Source organism: Gossypium hirsutum, chromosome A05 (genome assembly GCF_007990345.1).
Source record: "Gossypium hirsutum isolate 1008001.06 chromosome A05, Gossypium_hirsutum_v2.1, whole genome shotgun sequence".
Lineage (NCBI taxonomy): Eukaryota > Viridiplantae > Streptophyta > Magnoliopsida > Malvales > Malvaceae > Gossypium > Gossypium hirsutum.
Window position 1 is genome coordinate 73,859,499 of NC_053428.1, and position 22,853 is coordinate 73,882,351.

The window sequence follows — 22,853 nt, forward strand, 5'->3', positions numbered from 1 at the left end:
TCTGCCCATGGTTTTTTCCCGAAAAGGTTTCCACGTAAAATTTGTGTGTTCTTTATTTTATTTTATTTTTTCACAATTACATGTATGAACAATAATATGTGAAAACGACATGAAAGCCAATGACGACACGTGATATGCAAGACAACACAAGAACTAGGAATCAATGATATAAACAATTTAAAGACCATTAAGTATATACAAAGAAATAACACAAGTAAAAATTTGAAATAATTTGTGTGCATATAAAAACTGACAATGTATGAATAATTATTAAAATATATATATTACGTAAGAAGAAATTCAAAATAATAATATGAAACATAAACAAGTTAATTTAACTAATGATATATATATATGTATGTATGTATGTATAAAAATGAAAAAAAGAGTGTAAATGATGTATACCAAGGTACCAAAGTATTTAAAATAAATAAAATATATAATTTAAAATAAGATCCTTTAAAGAGAGCCAAATTATACATAAATAAACTTAAAAGAGAATATATACATATAATAAATTTAAAAGACAACATTTACATAAAATAATATGAAAACAATAATGTGTATAGAATAAAGCTAATTTCATATAATAACATATAAGAGTTTTCAAATGTAATATCATACAAAATAAGATATATATATAAAAAAAACTCTAAAATAATGTTGTTTTAAAAAAAACAAAATGGTCAAAGTGATTTTATATATATATATATATAAAGCTAAATGAATTTTAATAATAAAAAAAAGTGAATCATGCAAATAAAACAGAAAACTCAATTAAAATGAAGTTAAAATAAAAGGGATACTTTATAAATAAATAAATAAAACCATTGGAATTAGAAAAGGAGGGAAAAAAAACACAAATGTGTGAGGGTCGAAAATCAAATTATTCCCTAGCTTCAAGACACATCACTTCAACGCGGACCAAAATGAGCAAATGCGCCAGTTTCAGGGAAAAAATTGAAAAAGGACCAAAGAAATCTAAATGAGACTCAATCAAAAAGCACCAGAACAGGGAGGGACCAAACGCGCAAATCCCCCATTCGAAAGCAAAACGTGCGGGTCTGCTCCCTCCCAAACGGTGCTGCTTCAATGTGTTATTTAAAATAAAAAAAAAAAACTGTTTTAAAAATCATTTTTATTTTTGCCCCCTTTTTAAAACCCTAATGCTCTCAAACTCTCCCTATTTCCCTTTTTCTTTTCAACCGAATGGCTCTCAAATACCACCACTCTCGTCACACACGCCGCCGTAGACAAACAACAGAGGGTCGAAGAACCCCTCTTGCGAGGCGAATCGAGAGGTACTCACCCTTTCCCCTTTTATTTCGTATTTTCGGATTTGAATGGAAATGAAAATAAAGCAAAAGAACAGGAAAAAGAAAATCATAAATACCCACCTTAGAAATGTTTTCTTGGCTGCTCTTTACTCTCTTTTTTGGTATATTTTGTATTTCAAAAAAAAAAGAACCCTTTACAATTAAAAATCAAAGGCTTTATAGCCAAAATACAAGCAGTTTCTGTTGTTTCCTTGTCCAACTTGCAGGCCGTGAAGTTGTGGAGAACGAGGGGCGTGGAGTATGGGCGCAAACATGGAGCGGGGCACACGAGGATCGTGCGTGGAGTGTTGACGTGGGGGCTGCGGCGTGGGTGACCTAGGTTTCCCTAGGTTAGCGGATTAGATTTAGATTTTGGGCCATGGGTATAGGGCCTATCTCATGTAATTAGGTTGTTTCATTTTGGGTTTTGGGTTTGTATTTGGACATTTAATATTTTGTTTTATTCTTTGGTTTTTGTATGTGGATGGGCTCGGGTCAAAATTGGGTCTTACAGGCGGCGCGGTGGATCGCCAAGGAAGCCTATTGGCCGGATGTATAGGGCGACAAAGGGTAGAGGATGAGAGAATTCCAAAGTTCTCTCATTTTTTTTAAACTAAAGGCTGAAAATGAAATTTCAAAAAAAAAAAAAGCCTTTTATAAAACACTGAAACGACATGGTTTCATTTGGCCTCCCCAGACGCCAAAACGGTGTCGTTTTGGGAGGCCAACCCGAACCTGACCCGCTCCACGAAAGGGATCCGTGTTTTTTTTTTTTTGGGTTATTTGCGAAAATGGGGCTTTCGCTTTTGCTTCGTACTTAGATTAAGTCCCTCCTTTTTTTTCTTTTTTAATTCGACCCTTTTATTTCATTCCGCATTCAATTTAGTCCATCTATTCGCAAGTTGGAGTGGCGCACTTAATGGGGTTTGGGATATTTTCTCAATTAACCCCTTGCATGTTTTAGTGTGTTTCAAATCCGTCCTCTGCTTTATTTTTTTATCCGAATTTCCCCTTTGAATTCTATTTAGATTTTAATTTAATCCTTTTTATATACTTACTTTTATTTTATTCGAATTTGGACCCTAAAATTTCATTTTATTTGCAATCAAGCCCTTATTCATGTAAATTTGGACTCTTTGATTTTTTTTTTATTTTAAATTGTTTTATTAAACTATTTTAAATTGATTTAGATATATTATTTTAAATTATTTCATATACTATATACTTTAAATTGCTTTATACATTATTTATTTTAAACTTGTTTTATGTATTATTCATTTTAAATTGTTTAATTATTTACTTTAAAATTTTTCAAATATTATCAATTTCAAATTTTTATATGTATTATCTATTTTTTATATACCATTTATTTTTATTTTTAGATGTTTTGTATATTACTTATATTAAATTTCTTTTTACATAATATTTATTTTAAACTCAATTATATATTATTTATCTTAAATTGTTTTACATATTATTTATTTTAAATCTTTTTTCCTCGTATATTATTTATTTCAAACTTTCGCCTATATTACCTATTTTAAATATTTTTTATACATGTACTCTATTTTTAAATTTTTTTGTATATTGCTGATATTAAATTTCTTTTTTTCACATCATTTATTTTAAATTCATTTATTATCATTTTAAAATTTGTTTTACATTTTATTTATTTTAATTTACTTTATAATTTTTTTTAAATTGTTATATATATTGTTTAATTCATTGGTCTTTGATTGTTAATGTTAGTATTTAAATGGTGTACATTGTGAGATTATTGCCATTGCATGTACTATGATACATTTATTTGTATTTATATATTATTATCATTCACTTGTGTAATATTTTATTCATGTATTATTATTCCATGCTCATTATTACATTTTTATTTCATGTCATCGCATTGTGAATTAAACCCCAACATATTTATCCAATATAGATCGTTTTATTTTACTTCGGACAAAATAAATGCACATCGTTAAGTGTTGTACTCGCTATTTTTTTTAAAAGAAGAAAATTTTCTAAATAAGGCAATATTTTGCGTTTTAGGAAATTCAAGGAATGTGCCCTAACTTACGGGTTTTGGTTTTCTTGTTAAACCTAAATGGCCAAATATCCTTTTAAGTTCCAAAACACATGAAATTTCAATTAAAATTAAAGATAAACTTGCGCTCGGGAGTTCAAGGAATTACGTCCTAACTTACGGGATGTGATATTCCGATATCTTGAGACGAGGAAATATTTAGCAATCGTTTTGATCTAATTCAAGCGCATTTAAAATCAACGTTAATAAAAAAGGATTGTATCTTAAATCCGTTCCCGATTTTCAACTTTCGACGTTAAGACACTAACTAATCAATTCGGTACCAATTTTGGGCGTGACGAATGTGCTAATCCTTCCTCGCACATAACCGACTCCTGAACCCATTCTCTCGAGTTTCGTAGACCAAAAACACCGTTTTAATAAACTAAAACGTTTTATTAAAGCAAAGGTGATCTGATCACACCTAATAAAGATCGGTGGCGACTCCCGTTTTAATTTTCATTTTCAAACAAAGTCGATTCCCATTTTCAAAAAGATGGTTTCGACATATAAAAAGTGAAAGCTTATGCTTTTGGTCTAAAGTGAAAAAGAGAAAAACAAAAAGAAGCTTTTGATTAACAAAATTGAAAGTTTTTTAGATAGGGAAATATGAGAATAAGAAAAATGAAAGGGATTTCAAAAGTTTTTAAAAAAAATGAAGGAGATGATGTTGGAGAAGATAAAGTTTTTGGGATTTTTTCTCTTTTTCATTTAATATTTTTTGAATTTTTATATTTTATATTTTTAATAATTTTTTAAAAAAATTATAGATTTTAAAAAATTATAGATTTTTAAATTTTTTTGAAATTTTAGTATTTTAATATTTTTAATTTTTTTTACTTTTAGATTTTTTTATAAAATCACACATCATTAATGATGTGGCATGCCACATCAGCCATGTCATCAGCTAAGGTGGCATTCCATATAAGACAGAATGGTTGACCGTCTGTTGACTAATGGGTTCTGTCAATTCTGGTTTTATTTCAAAATTTTTGCAACGTTGCGGGTGAAATTGAAATTAAAAAAAAAGAAAAAAAGAAAAGAATGATTAATGGCTGAAGTGAAGAGGATAAACTTTACAATTATGCACCCTTTTTTTTTTGCTATTAATAGGTAATCGAATTATTTTCATATATCAAATCCTATTTTTAAAAAATTGTAAAATTTCAAAGGAAAGGTACTTTCTAAAGAAAAATAATTGTATAAAATAAATGTATTATCTATTTCCAATAATTTTATGTCACATCAGTAATTTTATCTTGAATTTTAAGATTTTAATTTGGATTTGATTTTTTTTTCAGGATGAAAATATTGATGTGACATAAAACTATTAAAAAATGATACAGATGACGGATGATGTTTTATAAAAATAACAAGGATTAATGATATTTGGGTAAACTACACCCATGGTCACTTTTGTTTATCTCAGGTTACATTTTAGTCACTTATGTTTGAAATGTTATGTTTTAGTCACTTACGTTATCATATTGTAATATTTTAGTCATTGAGCCATTAATTGTCGTTAACAGTGTAACGGTAAGCTGATGTTGCACGTTAAATTGTCATTTCAAACAAAAATTTTAGGTTAAATTATACAATTGGTCCCCATATTTTTTTCATTTTGAGCAATTTAATTTTTTATGTTCTTTTAACTTTCTTTTTTTTTCTTTATTTTCCATTTTCTTCTGCTTCCCTTTGTTTTCCTACCTTCTCCATATCTTTTAACATATCAGGAAGTCGAATTGGCAGTGAAGAAAGAATAATGGTATGGGTTTATGGGTTTTGATTATAGGTAATGATGACTTTTGACTTTCTACTTCTTTCTTCACTGCCAATTCGACTTCTTAATATGTTAAAAGACATGGAGAAGGTAGGAAAATAAAAGGAGAAAGTAACACCCCTATCCCTTATCCGCCACCAGAACAGGGTTATAGAGCATTACCGGACATTTCAGATTAAATACATACATTACACAACCAACTAACATGTACATTGCAAATAACCACATTATCCCTTTCATGAGCCCTTGAGGCCCAAAATACATATTAGAAACAAATCGGGACTAATTCGAACACTCAAGAAAATTTTTCGTGAAATTTTCAAAATTTTTTCCTAAAAATAGGGCACACTCGCCCGTGTGAATCTGGGACACGCTCGTGTGGTCTTGGGACACATTCGTGTCTCAAACCATGTCTTACCCTGTGTAACTCTCTGACTTGTGTCACACGACCGGCCACAATCCCATGTGTTAAGCCGTGTGCCTCACATGGTTGAGACACACGCCCGTGTCTCTGCCCTTGTGTAAATTCCTAAGCATTCTATTTTAAAAATTTTAAATAGCAGTGGACACACGGCCAATTCACACGCCTATATGTTAGTCGTGTGTCTCACACGGTCCAATCACATGCCCGTGTGTCTGGCCATATGGACTCAATATGAGCCTTAAACATTAAGGTTACCATTCCCTGCAATCTTACACATCAAGCAACTCAAAACCATTTATTCAACCAATTTAAAACTCAGTTAAACACACTCTAAACATGTCAAAATAGACATTCTAAGTACCTAACCAATGTACCTTCATAGGCACTCTACCTAATTTATTAAAACACGTATGTGCAAATTTTTACTAAAAAATCTTCTTGTAACCAATTATCATTATACCTATATGTTCTTACATAACCACTATGATTTTATGCACCTTTTATGTTTATTCGACTACTATTTTACCTCCCATCATTCAATCATATCAACATTTTAAAGCAATCATGCAAACACCACAATACCAAACACAAGCCAAATACATGACTAATTTTAACAAAACACCTATAGACTAACCTTTAGTCAAAATAACCTATACATGCCATTATAACCAGAATCAAGTCATCAATAATTACCAATAAAACTAATGGATAATGTGATATAGCTCCGATAAGCTTCCAACCCGTTCGAGCTTCCGATAATTTGTAAGGTAAATAAATTAAACAAATATGTAAGCAATGATTGCTTAGTAAGCTCTTATAGTCTTTAATCATGCTAATTTATTTCAATTATAAAACTTTACATATCAAAATAATCCAATGTTGTTACTGTAATACTCATAAACTATTCTCACTAATTCACAAGGTGAACTAATCCATAGTATCACACATGGACTTATATCCTCAAGCTTAGTAAAATTTTATGTAAATTTAATTCTTCCACACTTATTCCATATGCATATCATACAAGTCATATGCATATGATTCAACCACAGTTACAAATTAATGCATTTAACCAAGCCTTATTCTAATTGGACACATAATAAATCGTTCCATAAGAAATTGCATAATCTAAACCTTACCATTCCTTCATGAACATTAACTTATTTTCATTTAAATACTTACCATTTCAATGCATCAAATAAATAAACAAATTATTATTCAACTAATAGCTTGGCACTTGCCTAAACATCAAGCAACAACAATAGTTAGCGTACTTGCACATCTTACATATAAATTTAATATTGATAAACTTATTTTCTCAACATGTTACCATATACATGCTTTCATTGTAGCAACATTATCAAAGATAATCACATATTTACATGTCACTTTTTAATATATTAAGTAAATACCATTTTCATGTCACGTTTCAATATATCATGTAAATATCATTTCCAAGTATTTCAAGTATATACCAGTAATAATCATAAGTCTTTCAATATTAATTCATAAATATTTACAGATCACTCATAGTACATCTAATTCTCATTAATTTGTTATCCTAAATGGCTTTTCGCAATTTGTTTCACATTTCATTACATAATTGCAATATCCATTCCATAGTCATTTCTTGAGTATCTAACTTATATATTCCATATATTTGCAATATATTTCACATTCTATTTTCAATTCACTATTTCACTTCCATTTCTCATACCATAAAATTTCAATATCAATTACAAAACTTTATTATTCATTTACCCCTATTAACACGACTCGGACTCGGACGGATACACAGATTCAACCAAAATACACCAGTTTGGAGCTCAGTGCCTCATCGGATAATTCGAAGTAATAGTTTGACATCCAGTGTCTCATCGGCTATGCCAACATAATTTGGTACCCAGTACCTCATCGAATTTATCCGAAAGTGACAATTTGACATCCAGTGTCTCATCGAATCGAAGTCGAAGTAATCCCTGAACACTTCCAATCCTATGGCATGCCAACTATATCCGACTCAGCCCAATACAGTTAATAGGGATTAAAATCACTTTTCAATTTCAACCAATATTCATTTTAATTCAATAATCACAAATCCTCAAGAATTAAACTCAATATCATAATATCAAATACTCATCTCATTCTACTTATCATACACATTAAATAATAATTACAACAATTAATATTTCATGTACCATCATTTTTATGAATTTCGTGTATATTTATTTCGGTAACAATTCATAATCATAATATACATAATTATTAGGCAAGTTCATATACATAAGTTTTTTGTATCTCTAACCAAGTCTTTCCAAATCAGAGAACAACTTACGGATATGAGTACATCGTTTTCTTTGTGCCATAGTTCAACTATGGTCTTACACATACATTGTCATGGCCCTGCCATGGTCTTACATTTGTAGTGCCATAACCCAGTTATGGTCTTTTCATTAAAATGTCATAACCCAACTATGGTCTTACATTTAAACATTGCCATGGTCCAACCATGGTCTTATTTGTCAATTCATTCTCTGCATTGAATGACTGTACTCAATCCGGCATTTCATTCTTTTCGATCATTTCAATTCAATTTCACAGTTTCAACAATAATTTATTTTTAACAATATATATATTATCATTCATCAATTTAACACATAAACATTAAGGTTTAACTATACAAACTTACCTGGGGTATATTGTGGAAGTTGTAGTAATTCAGGGACTATTCAGCTAATTTCTCTTTTTCACGTTTGTCTTCAGATTCTTGATCTATAATATAAAATTATTCATTCATTAGCATCTAATTCAATTCTGATTCACTTTACAATTTATACCATTCAATTTTTGAAATTGCACATTTACCCCATAGTTTTTACAATATAGTCCCTTATCAATTATCCTATCAATTGAGCTAATTTTTATCAATTGAAAATTTACCTAATTATTTTAGGCTACCATACAATCATTAATATTCAAAATTTCAATACCAAACCCTAATTCTTAACCTTTCACAATTTGGCCCTAAAATCAATATCTATCAAAATTACTAAATAAAATCATCACATAACAAAATTAGAGCTTCAATTCCATGTTAATTCATCATAAATATCTAGCAATCATTAATGGTAACTTTCAAAATTAACCATGAAATAAAAAACTAATGAATTAGATAGTTGAACCTAATTGCAAAAGCCTTAAAAACACAAAAAATTCAAGAAATAAACAAAAATTAAACTTACATGTAGTGAAATATGAAAACCAGCTTCTTAAGAGTTCTTCCATAGTGTTTTCAACTGAGAATTTGGAGGAAATCTTTAGATATCCAATTACATCCTTTTTTTTAACTATTAAATTTTGTCATTTCCAATTTTACCCCTTGTTCACACTAGTTTTGTTGTTTTCTTATGCACACATGCCATCCAAGTTCTATAATGAAGGTATAATTCTCTTTTTTATCCTCCCTTATTTATCACTTATGTTATTTAATCACTACTCCTTTAATTAGCAAGTTTTGCATATTTTTTAATTTAGTCCTTTTTACTCAATGGCACTCCGTAAATATTTATAAAAATATTTACTGCTCGGTTTATGAAATCGAGGTCTCAATACCTCATTTCCGAAACTAATTAACCCAATAATTCTTAATTCACTAATTCAAAAATATTTCTAAAATCACACTTAACTCATAAATAATGATTGATAAAATTTTTCAAACTCACTTGCCAGATTTAGTGATCTCGAATCACTGTTTCCAACACCACTGAAAATTGAGTTGTTGCAGAGAAACAAAAGAGAATGGAAAATAAAGAGAAAAAAAAAAGAGAAAAGTTTAAAAAACATAAAAGAAAAAAATTAAATTGCCCAAAACAAAAAAAATATGGGGATCAATTGTATAATTTAACTTAAAATTTTTATTTGAAATGATGATTTAACGTGTCACGTTAGCTTACCGTTACACCGTTAACAACAATTAGCAGCTCAGTAATTAAAATGTTACAACACGATAACGTAAGTGACTAAAACGTAATATTTCAAACATAATTGACTAAAATATAACCTAAAGTAAACAAAAGTGACCATAGGTGTAGTTTATCCATGCTATTTTTGACTCAAGAACATTTTTGAAAAAAATTAATTAAGTTCTTTTGAAATTTTTATATTCAATTCAACCTTTAAACAATAAAATTAGCTAAGTAAACATTTTGACCAGTGTTGATCATTATAACCCTGATGTGGTATATCATGTCAACAACAGCTGATGGCATGGTAGTGCGCTGCCACATCAGCAAAAAAAATTTAAATAGAAAAAAATTAAAATGAACATTTTTTCTTTATTTTTTGCTGGAATGAACTTGACATATAGTTCTCCAAGTTCATTCTTTCAAATCTTAATTTTTTAAAAAAAATCTAAAAATAATTATTTAAAATTTTATAAATTTGTAAAATATTATTAAAACTCATAAAAATATTAAATAAATTAAAAATTAATAAAAAAACTATTTAAAAGTAAAGTTCAGAATGAATCTAGACATAAGATTTTCCAAATTTATTGAAGACGATTTTTTTTAAATTATATAAAGTTTAAAACAATATTAAAAATTAATTTTCTTTAAAAAGAATTGATATGTGTATCAATGTTTTAATTATATTGGTATCTTTTAATATGTATGAAAATATTTAGAAAATAAATAAATAAAAATAATTTTATTTTATAAACCCTATGTGTAAAGTTTTTATTTAATGTCTGAATATATTCAATTATTTATTCACCAAAAATCTATTCAATTATTTATTCACTAAAAACATATTCAATCATTTAAATGTGTATTAATTATTTTATTACATGTGTGGTCTAAAAGGTGTAATACCCCTAACCTGTATCCATCATCGGAATAGGATTTTTGAGCGTTACTGAGTAATCCTAATCTAATCATTCATTTTAAACTTTTCAAAAATCATAAAATGATACATGATTCACATGCATAGAGTCCTTTATTAAGTCTTTGAGACTTTGAAAACACTTTAGAAACGATTTGAGACTAAATCAGGAATATTTGAAAATTTTACAAAAAAAGTTAGAAAAATTTTAATTGCAGGGTTCACACGTCCGTGTGTCTGACCGTGTGGGCATTTGAAATAGGGACACATGATCGTGTCCTAGCATGTGTCTGTGCCCATGTAACTCTTTGACTTGGGTCACACGGCCAAGCCACACGCTCGTGTGCCAGGCCATGTACCTTTTGAAATAGCCTCCCACGCTGATGTGCTAGCCGTGTGTCTCACACGGCCAGGTCACACTCCTATGTGTCTGGCCGTATGGATCTAAAATGTGTCTTTACCAACAAATTTACCAATTCATACATGCTTGGGCATTAAAAACTCAAAAACCATTCATTTAACCTATCCAAAACACGGTCAAACACATTCAAAACATGCTAAAATAATCATCCAAGGTGTCTAACCAATGTACCCTCATTGGTACCACATTATATAATCATAATGTCAACTAAATTTTATAAACATGTCAAAATTCATCAATTTGGCCTAACTCAAAACTACCTAAAACATTAACTTAAATTCACATGCACATATCTAGATTTGTTTCAATTTACCATGCCATAATATGGCTTCAAACACAAACACATGTTTATATGTATATACCAAACCAACATTACATTTATAATTCATCCACAAAATAACTATCATTTAGACATCTTAGGTACATGTCGACACAAAAAATAAACATCACCACATTTGAGTTCGGGATCGTTGTTGGATGCTGAATTGGCAATCAAAAGAGAAGTACCTAATCTGCGCATGGAAAAATAAAACTATACGCTGAGTAAAACTCAGTGGTATTTCTATAATTCGAATATTTAAAGACAAAATAATATAATATGCACAATTGAATTTTAAGCACATATTAATATCCAGTATCTTCAACTATCATATGCTATCATATTTCATTTGTTAAATAATGTCCCAATTCACACAATTGCTATATAAATAGTTATTTACATATCAAACCACATTTATTTGTACAATGGTATTAACCATTCAATACTCAACTCATGAATACATCATTTCATACCATACTCAATTCTCATCACTTGCTATATAATAGCTTTTCACAATTTGATCCACATATTATTTAAACAATAACATTATCCATTCCGTATCCAATTCATGAGTACATAACTCATGTATCTCATTTTCATGTTTCAAATTACTATCTCATTTTCAATTCACATACAATATCATCCAATATCAATCATATTACCGTTGTATTTAATTACCCCTATTAACAAGACTCGGACTCAGACGAATACACTGATGCAACCAACACACCAGTTTGGAACTCAGTGTCCCATCGAATAAATCCGAAGTAGTAACTGCGCCCAGCCCTATATAAATTTGACACCCAGTGTCTCATTGGTTAAACTGAAGTAAATTGGCATCCAATGCCTCATCGAATCGAAGTCGAAGAAATCCCTAAACTCTTTCTATCCTATGGCATGCCATCTATATCCGACTCAGCCCGATATAGTTAGTAGGGTTTAATTTCACATTTCAGATATAACCAATATCCAATACTAATTTTTTCATATAATCACATATATACACATGAATTAAATTCAGTTTATAATAATCAATATCCAACTTTCACATTAACACATAAATTCATTTCAATTCAATAATCAATACATTTAATATGTATCTACCAATTCAATCCATTTCAATCAATTATCAAAATGTCAGTTACTCACCTCAACACTTACCATATGCATTAAATTGAATTATAACAATTAACAACTAAGTTTGGATTATAGAAATACAAACCGTAAATTCCGAGCTATTCCATGTTGATTTTATATTTCCCCTTTTTAGTCGAGGATTCCGGTACGATGTTAGCTACATAATTAAAACAATTAAAATTCATCAATATAACACAATTCAATTTCATATTGAATATTTCAATTTTTACTCAATATTTGTCTAAATTTCAATTGTATATTTTCATATAAATTCCACTTTAAATTAAATTTAACTCCTATTTTCACTTAAACTCCTAAATTTCTAATTTTTCACAATTTAGTCCCTAATACTCAAAATTTACAATTTGTTCTACAATTTAATCCTTTTTCATTTCTAACTTAAAAATATACCAGTTTGATCCCCAATACTAAAATAATTCAACATTGACAACACTACAAAACTTAATAATTGCTAAAATTTCAAAATGGGTCGGGTAACTCTAGGTATCGAGATTCAAAAAACATAAAAATTACAAGAAAATAGACTAAATTGACTAACCAATTGAACTTTGAAAATTTGGAGCATTAAGGTAGTGCGTCTCGTTCTTTTCTTCTTTCTTTTTCTTTCTTAGTTTGAATGGCTTTCTCTCTCTCTTTATTTATTTATTTATTTTATTATACATTAATTAATTATTATATAATATATATACATTTACTTAATTATTAAGTTTTCTTAATATTGTAATATATTTTAACTTTAACTATTAATATTTAAAATAAATTTTTACATAAATTATATAAACAATTCACTAAGCCGTCCACTTAATGGAATAAGGCATAATTGTTTATTTAATCCCTTTAATTATTCTCTAATCTATAATTCAATTTTCACCTTATATGCGAATTAATCCAATTAATCATTATACCTAATTACTTTTAATTCATATAAATTCATTTAACTGAAATCTAATTAACAAGAACAAAGTTCTGGAAATGTACTTTCTGAAACCCTTGATTATCGGGTCATTACAAAATGTGTATCAATTATTTTCTTACATGCAATCTAAAAGCTTTATAGAATTCAATATATTCTTACTTTAAAAAAATTACATGAACGATTTATAAAATTAAAATTTATTTGTATTTATTTATTTTCTTAAATATTTTTAATTTTTTAAAGATCCTAAAAGGTGCCAATATAATTAAAACATTTATTTGTATTTATTTATTTTCTAAAATATTTTTAATTTTTTAAAGATCCTAAAAGGTGCCAATATAATTAAAACATCGATACACAAGTCATTTTTTTTTATTTTTTAAACTTTATAAAGTTTACAAAATTTGCCTTTAGGAAACCTGAATAACCATTTGTGTAGATTCATTATGGACTTCACTTTTAAATGATTTTTATTATTTTTTAATTTTTTAAATTTTATTTAATATTTTTATAAATTTTAATAATATTTGACATATTTATAAAATAAAATTCGAAAGGAATGGACCTGGAAGAAAATTAAAAAAGTACTCATTTTAATTAAAAAAAGAGTTTTTATTTTTATTTTTGCAATCGTAATATTAAGAGCATCACGTCAAATACTATTATCGGTCACATTAACACTATCAATTTTTTTAGTTCAATGATTCAATTAGGTGTAATTTTTTTTAAAAAAATTAATTAATTTTTTCAATTTTGAAGGCCAAAAATACCATTAAATGATATAATTATCCTTGAAAATATATCTATTTGATTCATAAATTATTAAGTTTTTTTTAATCACTTTAATGACTGAATTGATATTAATTGAAACTCAATTATCTATTTAATTAATAGTAAAAATACAACAAATGGTTACAATGTCAAATAAAAATCAAGATTATTTGCAAGGGAACTTACTTCATCCAGTGAGTTCGCTCGCGTATGGGTGGACAATCCATGACATCAAATGCAATTGTGGCATTTTTCGGCAGCAAGGGATTGATATCAAGCAATTGAGGAATCTGAGCCAAAAGGTCAATCGCTCTTCGTAATAGTCGAGCTAAACCACCCTCATCGATCCTACAATATCATGACATTTGCCTATCCTACCACTTGAAAAAATCACAACCACCATCTTACAAATAAACCTCAAATAGGTGAATACATTTTTTTTTAAATCATAAGCACTCAACTTTGGAAAAATTTTGAAATCATTCAAATTGAGCTGAAGTAGCAAATAAAATTTTTCACTAACCCAAAAATTTGAACAACTATAAAAGCTTCTCCCCGAATTTAAATCGCTCCATAAAGCGTCTCTTAGAGCTAACTTCTTGCAGTAATATTTGAAATCTCGATTTTTCACTCGAACCATGAGATACTCATTCTCTAAATTGGCTATTCAAACTATATGATTCAGATTTGAGCAAAATTCTTAAATCTATGATTTCAGACGACAAGAAAGAAAAATAACAATTTCCTAAGGTTTATGGTAAATTGAGATAATGAGAAGAGAGATTTTTCAATCCAGGGTTCTTAAGAGATAGTGATTTCTCTAAGATTGGAGACTGTTGAATTTTTTTTATCGTAATTGTTTTAAGGATTTCACAATTTTTCACAATTTGGGAATAAGATATTAAGGATTTTAACGACATGTTCTAATTTTATCTAAATTTTTTTTTACAAATTATTTATTTCTTTTTTAATTTCATATTTAATTCATTATTTTTGACACGTCATCTTCATCCTCGCACGCCACATAAGCTACTTCGTTACCGACACTTGATTGACAGTTAACTCACGTTTCCCGTTAAACTTGAGCTGCTTTCTAGAAAATTCATAACATTGAAGGCATCAATCCAAAAAAAAAAAAGGCAAATGGCTAAAAATATTTTCAACAATTATACCAAAACATTTCATCTTTCTCAACATTTAAGATTATTTACTTTCCTCAACATTTAAAGATTAGAGAAGAGAAGTAAAGCAAGGACAACAACAAAAAGTGAAGGCCCAAAGCTTTTATTTACCTTTTTTTCTTTTCTTATAAAAGACGAAGGAAACATTTTGCAAGTGCATTTGGAGTTTTGACTCCACTCGTCTCTTCTTTTTTTAGGGCTATTTTTTCAACTGCAGTTTTTTGTTTTTCATTTCTAGTCAAATATTTTTTTTATTCTTGTTGGTGCTGTCTAACAAACTGACGGCACCATTAAAAAACAATTTTTTTAGTTACCTTGTACATTTATATTTTTTCGGGAATTTAAAAAAAAAACCAATTTCACCTAATACAATGACAACAAAAAAGATTTTAAAATCAAAAATTGGCTGATGATTGAGAGAAAAGGAGGGTGATGCTGCTGGTGTGTCAATTGGCAACTGCGAAAACTGTTCAAAACAGCCAATTTTCCTGGCCCATTTTTTTAATTAATTATTATTTTTATATTATTTCCGTGAAAAAAAACCCTAATTGATCCACAAAGTATTAAGTTTTTTTTAATCACTTTAATGATTGAATTGATATCACTTGAATTTTGATACCAAACTCAATCATCTATTTAATTAATAGTACAAATACAACAAATTGTTACAATGTTAAACAAAAATAAAGGTTATTTGCAAAGGAACTTCATCCAGTGAGCTCGCTTATGGGTGGACGATCCATGACATCGGATGCAGTTGTGGCATTTTTCTGCAGCAAGGTATCGATATCAGGCAATTTAGGTATCTGAGCCAAAAGGTCAATCGTTCTTCGTAATAGTCGAGCTAAATCACCCTCATCCATCGCACAATCCATCATCAATTCCCTCCATGATAACCCAGACGCCCAGGCTTCCACCATTCCTGAAAACTGGCCATCTAAACAACAAGCTATCTCTACCTCATGTTTCTCTTGAAGTTGGACAAACGAGTTCCTTTGTTCTTCTAGTAAACTAATCACATTTAGGACAGTAGGCGAAGATTCGTATATGTAATTATTGTTTTTCCAAGCGCGTACCTTGATCCCCTCGGACACTAAACTCGCGCACACAGCAGCGAGTTCCGCAGGCTTTAACTCTAGCAAGATTTTGTTTCTAAGTACCTTTGCCAACCACAGTTCATTTTCTCCTCGAATTGCAGCTGCTGTTTCACCCAGGGGAAATATTACATGTGTATTGATGTCTAATGCCCTTGTTTCATGAATGACTTTGCTGATTTGTAGAAACTCCTTCCAACCAGAAGGTTCAATTTGCTCTATTCTATTGATCAAATGATTTGATCTAGCCTTCAACCTTTTTATCTTTTCCTCTGTAAACTTAGCCGTGTCTAAGATCTTTTTATATTCTCGGAAGCCCTCAGTACGGGCTATCTTTTTCTTCAAACGTGCAACTTTGTTCCTTTGCTCTCTGTAACGTTCCACTGATTCAATGTATTCTTGTGACATATGTAACACCTCATCACTTTCGTAAAGACTACTTAAAACTGGCACATTTAGACTCCAAGACCATGTCTCCAGAGATCCTTCAATGCACCATAGACCACCAAGCTCAGAATCAGCAAGTTTTTCCCATTGTGTTTCCTCTTTTTTGAGAAGTGTCCTCATTATTTCCCGGGGCAAAGCTTCTCCCTGAGTTAAAGCAACATTGGGAAAGCCACTTCTATAAACAGTTTTAATCCACTTTTCTGTAAATAGATACCAGGAGTTATCTGAACCAAGGGCCACATAGTAAGCTGGTTCAACATCTTGATGAGTGTCAGATGTTCCAACACTGCTCAGTGCAAAAGAATCATCAACTGAAACCATGTTCTTAAGTTTTGACCCATCAAGCGATTCAACCTCTGCTAGATAAACAGCAGGAACGAAGTTTTCAACTCCTTCAGAATCCTTATACTGCAAGCAAATGAAGGGTAGGTGTCCATTTTCAAAATCCTTTAGGAGAGGTTTCAGAGCAGAAAATCTCTTCAACTCCATCCTTCTTCGAAGTTCAGTCCTGACACGTTTTTCTGCCCTTAATTCCTCTTGTAAATCTGCAATCTCCTTATATGCCACCTCTGTTAGAAGTTTCCGGCTCTTTCTATCTATAGCCTCATCACTAATTTCATAAGTCAATGCCTCTATCTCTTTCTGTATTTTAGCAAGCTCCTCTTTTGCAGCAAGCATCACATTGCTGCCTAAGTAATTTCCAAAACTTTGTTCAACTAATTTCCTTGCCTCTTCCAAAGTTCTCCTTGCTTGTAATGTGTTTGTTTCATCTGATTCATTGGAGTGACGAGTAACTTTTGCACCTCCTAGAAGATTCAACACCATTCCATATGAAGCCGTGAACTGTGATACGAGGGGTTCAACTCCAGAAAATAGAAGCTTGCAGCTCTCTTCAGCACCTTCATAAGGAGTCTGCACTATCACAACATGGCCCCTTTCATCTATACCTCTACGTCCAGCACGCCCTGCCATTTGAAGCAATTCATTAGGGCTTAATTGGATACGTCCAGTGCTTGTCCTTTTGCTAAGAGATGAAATAACAGCAGTCCTAGCAGGCATATTAATTCCAGCCGCCAGGGTTTCTGTAGCAAAGACAACCTTAACAAGTCCTCGCTGAAAGAGCTCCTCAACAAATGATTTCCATAGTGGAAGACAACCAGCATGATGTGCAGCCACCCCTCTAATTAGTCCTTTCACTGCAGTCTCCCTCACAGCATCAGGATACAGAAGCTGAAACTTCTTCAATGCAAGTTCTACCTCACTCATCTCACACTCATCCAAAAGGCTACAATCTTCAACATACTGCACAGCTGCGTCACAGCCTCTCCTATTAAAAATAAACCAAATTGCTGGAAGCATGTCCTTTGCTTTGAGTTGCCATAGTGTATCAACAACTTGAGGAACCTGAAAATTATTGTGGAAGCTGTAAACATATACTTTTTTTCATTTAGGATTGTTATTAATCAGGTAAAAGGATATTATTGAAAAGTATCCTTTATTTGCAAAGAAATTACGCAAACTGCAAGTACAAAATCACTAAACCATACCTGTGAACGGCGAATCATGTTTTTGTCATTCTTTGAAAGAGGCTGCTCAGACATGCCAACTATACTATCAAAGCTACCGTTTCTTCCATGTCTTCGTGAATTCCTTCTTCTAGATCCATCATCCCTGTAATTCCTTCTTCTAGATCCATCATCCCTGTACGAGTTGACTCCTGAAGCAGAAAGTTGTAAATAATTGAGTGACAACTTCCTGCTCAAATTCCAAAAGAAATTGAAAACTTGTCAGAATTAGTAACAGATATATGTGATACTATGCAAAATATAATCAAACAAAAAAGCATTCAATAAAGTTATAATTTACAAGCGTGACAAAATTTAACTACATGCACATTGCTTTAAATTGATACTTGGAAAACAGAAAGCTATAACTTGCAAGAAAATATGTTGACTTGAAAAATTACAGAAAATAACCACTGAAAAGATGCAATAATGGAATTTTTATCATTTTAGTTCAACAGAAAAAATGCAAGCAATTTCATTTTTATCAATTTTTATTTCCTAACTTAGAGTTATGAAATTTTATCAAATTTCATTTTGCAGAGAGAGAGAGAGATGGAATTTCTAAAAGTATAGACAGAAAAAATTAATCCGAGAATAAACTGGATATGGCTGCACGTCTGGGTATGGTAAAAAATAGCAACAATTAAACTGAGAATAAGTATCGATGATGTTGAGGGTTACCCATTTTACCAATCTCAAATCATTATTATAGAAACCATAGGCAATTTTAAGTAGAGTATTTTGGTAAAAATGAAATAAGGAGGCTAATCTTACTCAATAAAACACTAAACGTCTACATGTCAAATGTCCATAATTTCACACTAAAAAACTAAAATCCCAATGAATTTTCCATCAGGCCACGTATAAGTACTTCAGATTACTCCTTTCAAATGTGAAACAATAAAGTAATCAGTATTGTGGTAAATGTGAAATGACCAGTCTCATCTTACCTATTTAAATTATACAATAACAGACACACATGCCAAGTGCCTACAGGCAAATGTTCTTCCAGCATATGAATAAGAAGTTGCATAAGGTCAGCAGTTCTGATTGAAATACCTATTCATGTGTGTTCCCTTTTCATTAAGAAGCGGAAATAAAGAGGCCTTTGTTGAGAAGTGCCAAGTCAATGGAACGGGACGCCATGATGATGTTACCAGCTCTGTTTTACCATGAATCTAGAAACAAAAGGATATTAAGGGGAAATTTTCAATAATCTCATAGGCTCATAGACTATGATTCCAAGATATAGAGGTAAAGCCACAAGCACGGCAATTATGTGCAAGGGAATGAAGATCACATAGCTAGGAGGGAACTTTCAAATCTTTGTGCCCATTCAACGTGCATACCAATCTGACTTGGAATATGAACCAAGAAACCCACTGTAGAATAAATACAGTTTCCCATGGATGAGTCAAACCCAGACAACAAAGATGCAAATTTAAGAATTTACTATATAGGAACTGGCCCCAATACCATTTAGGCATTTACTAAATGAGAAATACCAAAAGTAGAAGATTACCTGAAACCCAAGACCAAGGACATTCAATAATATGGATGAGTTGAAAACAGCATTCTTGCTCATGCAGATAACACTTATAAATAAATATAGGCTGAACTTTCCTCAAGAAAATGACAACGCAAGTTTGAGATTTAAGGGTCAGTTAAGTTAAGCTGATGGCAAATAAAAACAAATTTACCCAAACCATTTGGCACAGCACTAGGTTCAAAACCGTCTTCACCCAAAATATAAATAAATAAAACAAGTTTAACTCAATGGAGTCCACAACCAATATTACATGCTTGGTGAAATATCAAAATTACAAACTAAGACTAGAGCATAGGCACTTCTGACAAAGCTCATCTTGGCACAGAATGCCAAGTCCAGCAAATTAATACACTGAGACATCAAATCAAGCCCCATGAGATCATGCTTGACCAGACAATATATTGCACATGATCTTTTTTTAGTAATCAAGCAATGTGAAAAAAGGTACATCAAGAAGTGTAACAAGCAGTAGAAAAAAGAAATAAATTTCATCATGGAGGAAAAGCCAAAATGCAGAAGAGTAGTCACACTTCAACTCCAATATCGAGATTAAGGCATACACACTTCACCAGAACATCCATTTTGAGTTTGTGAACCCAAGAGGTAGAGCAGACAAACAAAAGCAAAGAAAGATACAGATAGTAGATATCATGACAACTCTCAAACATCTGAACTAATATCAGTGCTGAAACATATGATATAATAAGACAAGGAATGGTACCTGACTAATCCAACCAGCTAACTCATCTGGATTAGCAACTGTCGCTGACAGGCATATAAGTTGAACTTCTTTAGGGCAATAAATCACCTGAAAATATTTCAGAACTTGGTGAAAATGTATTGCCATTGACATTCTAGATATAAATGAGATTCAAAAATCAGATAAACTCACAATCTCCTCCCACACAGTACCCCGAGATATGTCACTTAAATAATGAACCTCATCAAGAACAATCACATCAACATGAAAAAGACCACTCCCAGAAGAAGCCATTCCAACACTGCATCAACATATCCAAAACCGACATGCTTAATATTACCACTTAACAAGAACATTAAGAAGGAAACTTATGGAGGTAGCAACTTGAAATTGAAACATGAAATACCTAGATGAACGTAGAAATTGCTACCACAAGTTGCAAAGTGATATACCATACTTAACACATAAAAGTATATAATACAGTGACTAATTAATATGCACTAGATACTTGGTGCCATTCACATCAAAGCTGCACAAATGTCATGCTTATGCTTTGGAAATACCAAGTACAATTCTTCCACCACTCATACCATGAAATTCTTGAAACTGTTATCCGAAGTACCTATTATACAACATGTTCCGCAGAATCTCTGTAGTCAAGACTAAAATCTGAGCATCCTTGTTGACAGCAGAATCTCCTGTGAGAAGGCCCACATTATTATCCCCAAATGTCTCCCTAAAACAACAAAGATCACTATATCAGCTCGAAGGGTTCATATCACCTATAATTATTTGCACTACAATGTAAGCATGACCCAATCCCACTATTTATAGTGGCAGGGCCCCTTGAAAGTTATTTGGAGCCTGGAGGCCATATGAACTCTACAATTATGGTGAGGTTTAAATTTTAAATTTTAATGCATTAATAGCATGTTTCAACCCAAAACCACTTACAAAGTAATGAAACTTAAAATTATTTGAAAAACATAATAAAAAACGAAAACTATAATTCATTATGCATGTTGAGAGGGGAAGAAAATAGCTCTAATTACCTAAACTGTCGAAACTTTTGATTGGATAATGCCTTAAGCGGGGTTGTATAGAATAACCTCCTCCTCCTGGCTACCGTCGCCACGGCAGCAGCTTCCGCAATTAAAGTCTTTCCGCTGCTGGTGGGCGCTGAAACCACCACAGACGAACCCCTTAAAAACGCTTCTATTGCCATTCTCTTCAAAATACAAGGGCAAGATCATTAGAACTTCAAATTCTTCTTCTTCTTTTTTTCTTTAAAGAACATATTAAAAATAAGGAACCTGAAATTTATCAATGCGAAAATCGTAAATATCAGCGAGTGCATCGACGTCAATCATTTCCTCCCCCAATTCCTTAACTAGATTACAAAGCTTTTCAACTCGTTGCCAAGTGGATTCTTTCTGCCAGTTGGATGAATCCACTGAGATTTCTTTTTCGTTTTCGGTATCGTCTTCATCTTCGTCTTCGCTCGGTTGGACATGGTCGGAAACTTCACCGGAAATGTCTTCGTATTCGTCGTATTCATCCGCAGCTTCAAAATCATCGTCGTCTTCGTCATCTTCGAGTTCCTCGTCAAAGAGTTGGGGCTCAGCGGAGAAGGGAGAGCGAGGGGATTTGAAAGAGAGACGAAAAGAAAGCGGAGAGAAGATGGAAGAAGGGCGAGGGAAAGGTAGGGATTGAGAAATGCAGCGGAAGTGAGGGAATTGGGAGTGTTTGGTTTGTCGGAATAGAGAAGGAAGAGTGAGGATTGAGAGAGTGTTCATGGCGGGAGTTGCTTAGCGTTACTGTAGACCGAGTTACTTACACCACTGGACAATCCATTTGGATACCAACCAATACAAAATTGAACCGCCGGCGGTTTGAATATTTATTTTGTTATATATAAATAACAGAATATCTTTGCTTCGTTTTGTTATCTACTTCAGCCAGCGTTACACTAGATTTTTTTTTGGTATCAGGATTTCTTTACTTCACAAAAAAAAATTATATTTTTTATCAAATCATTTCAAAATAAATGAACTACTAAATTACAATGATGAGTAAAGTGTTGTGAAATGCACAAAGTAATACTTAATAAACAAGTGATCATTAATGGCTTTTAAAACAAATAATATTAGAAATGTATATGTAATTATGTGTACATGAGTTATTGTGTGGTAATGGTGTACAATATAGATTTTGAAAATGTGACAAACAACCTTAAAAGTGCAATGTC

At 31.2% G+C, this 22,853-nt stretch overlaps 1 protein-coding gene and 1 long non-coding RNA gene across 2 annotated transcripts; one reads left to right on the forward strand and one right to left on the reverse strand.

Moving 5' to 3' along the window:
* Positions 1-1,045: 1,045 nt before the first annotated feature.
* Positions 1,046-1,795, forward strand: LOC107886316 (uncharacterized). The gene is made up of 2 exons (XR_001680718.2): positions 1,046-1,301; positions 1,544-1,795. It is a non-coding gene; the product is annotated as an uncharacterized lncRNA (long non-coding RNA).
* A 14,003-nt stretch (positions 1,796-15,798) lies between these two features.
* Positions 15,799-22,516, reverse strand: LOC107886318 (DExH-box ATP-dependent RNA helicase DExH15 chloroplastic). Its single transcript, XM_016810216.2, has 8 exons — positions 21,919-22,516; positions 21,658-21,833; positions 21,228-21,341; positions 20,798-20,906; positions 20,627-20,713; positions 19,416-19,534; positions 18,339-18,546; positions 15,799-18,195 (listed from the first exon to the last, which is right to left on the reverse strand). Exons 1-8 carry the CDS (start codon positions 22,399-22,401, stop codon positions 15,958-15,960), a joined length of 3,534 nt encoding a protein of 1,177 aa, XP_016665705.1. The 5' UTR covers positions 22,402-22,516; the 3' UTR covers positions 15,799-15,957.
* Between the last annotated feature and the right edge of the window lie 337 nt (positions 22,517-22,853).

Excerpts from the sequence above, each read along its gene's own strand:
- LOC107886318 (XM_016810216.2), bottom strand. The coding sequence starts at position 22,401 with ATGAACACTCTCTCAATCCTCACTCTTCCTTCTCTATTCCGACAAACC. Across the intron at positions 19,535-20,626 it reads TAGCTGGTTGGATTAGTCAG|ATTCATGGTAAAACAGAGCT; the intron begins GTACCATTCCTT and ends TTTTGTTTCTAG. Across the intron at positions 18,547-19,415 it reads AAGGGAACACACATGAATAG|GAAGTTGTCACTCAATTATT; the intron begins GTATTTCAATCA and ends GAATTTGAGCAG.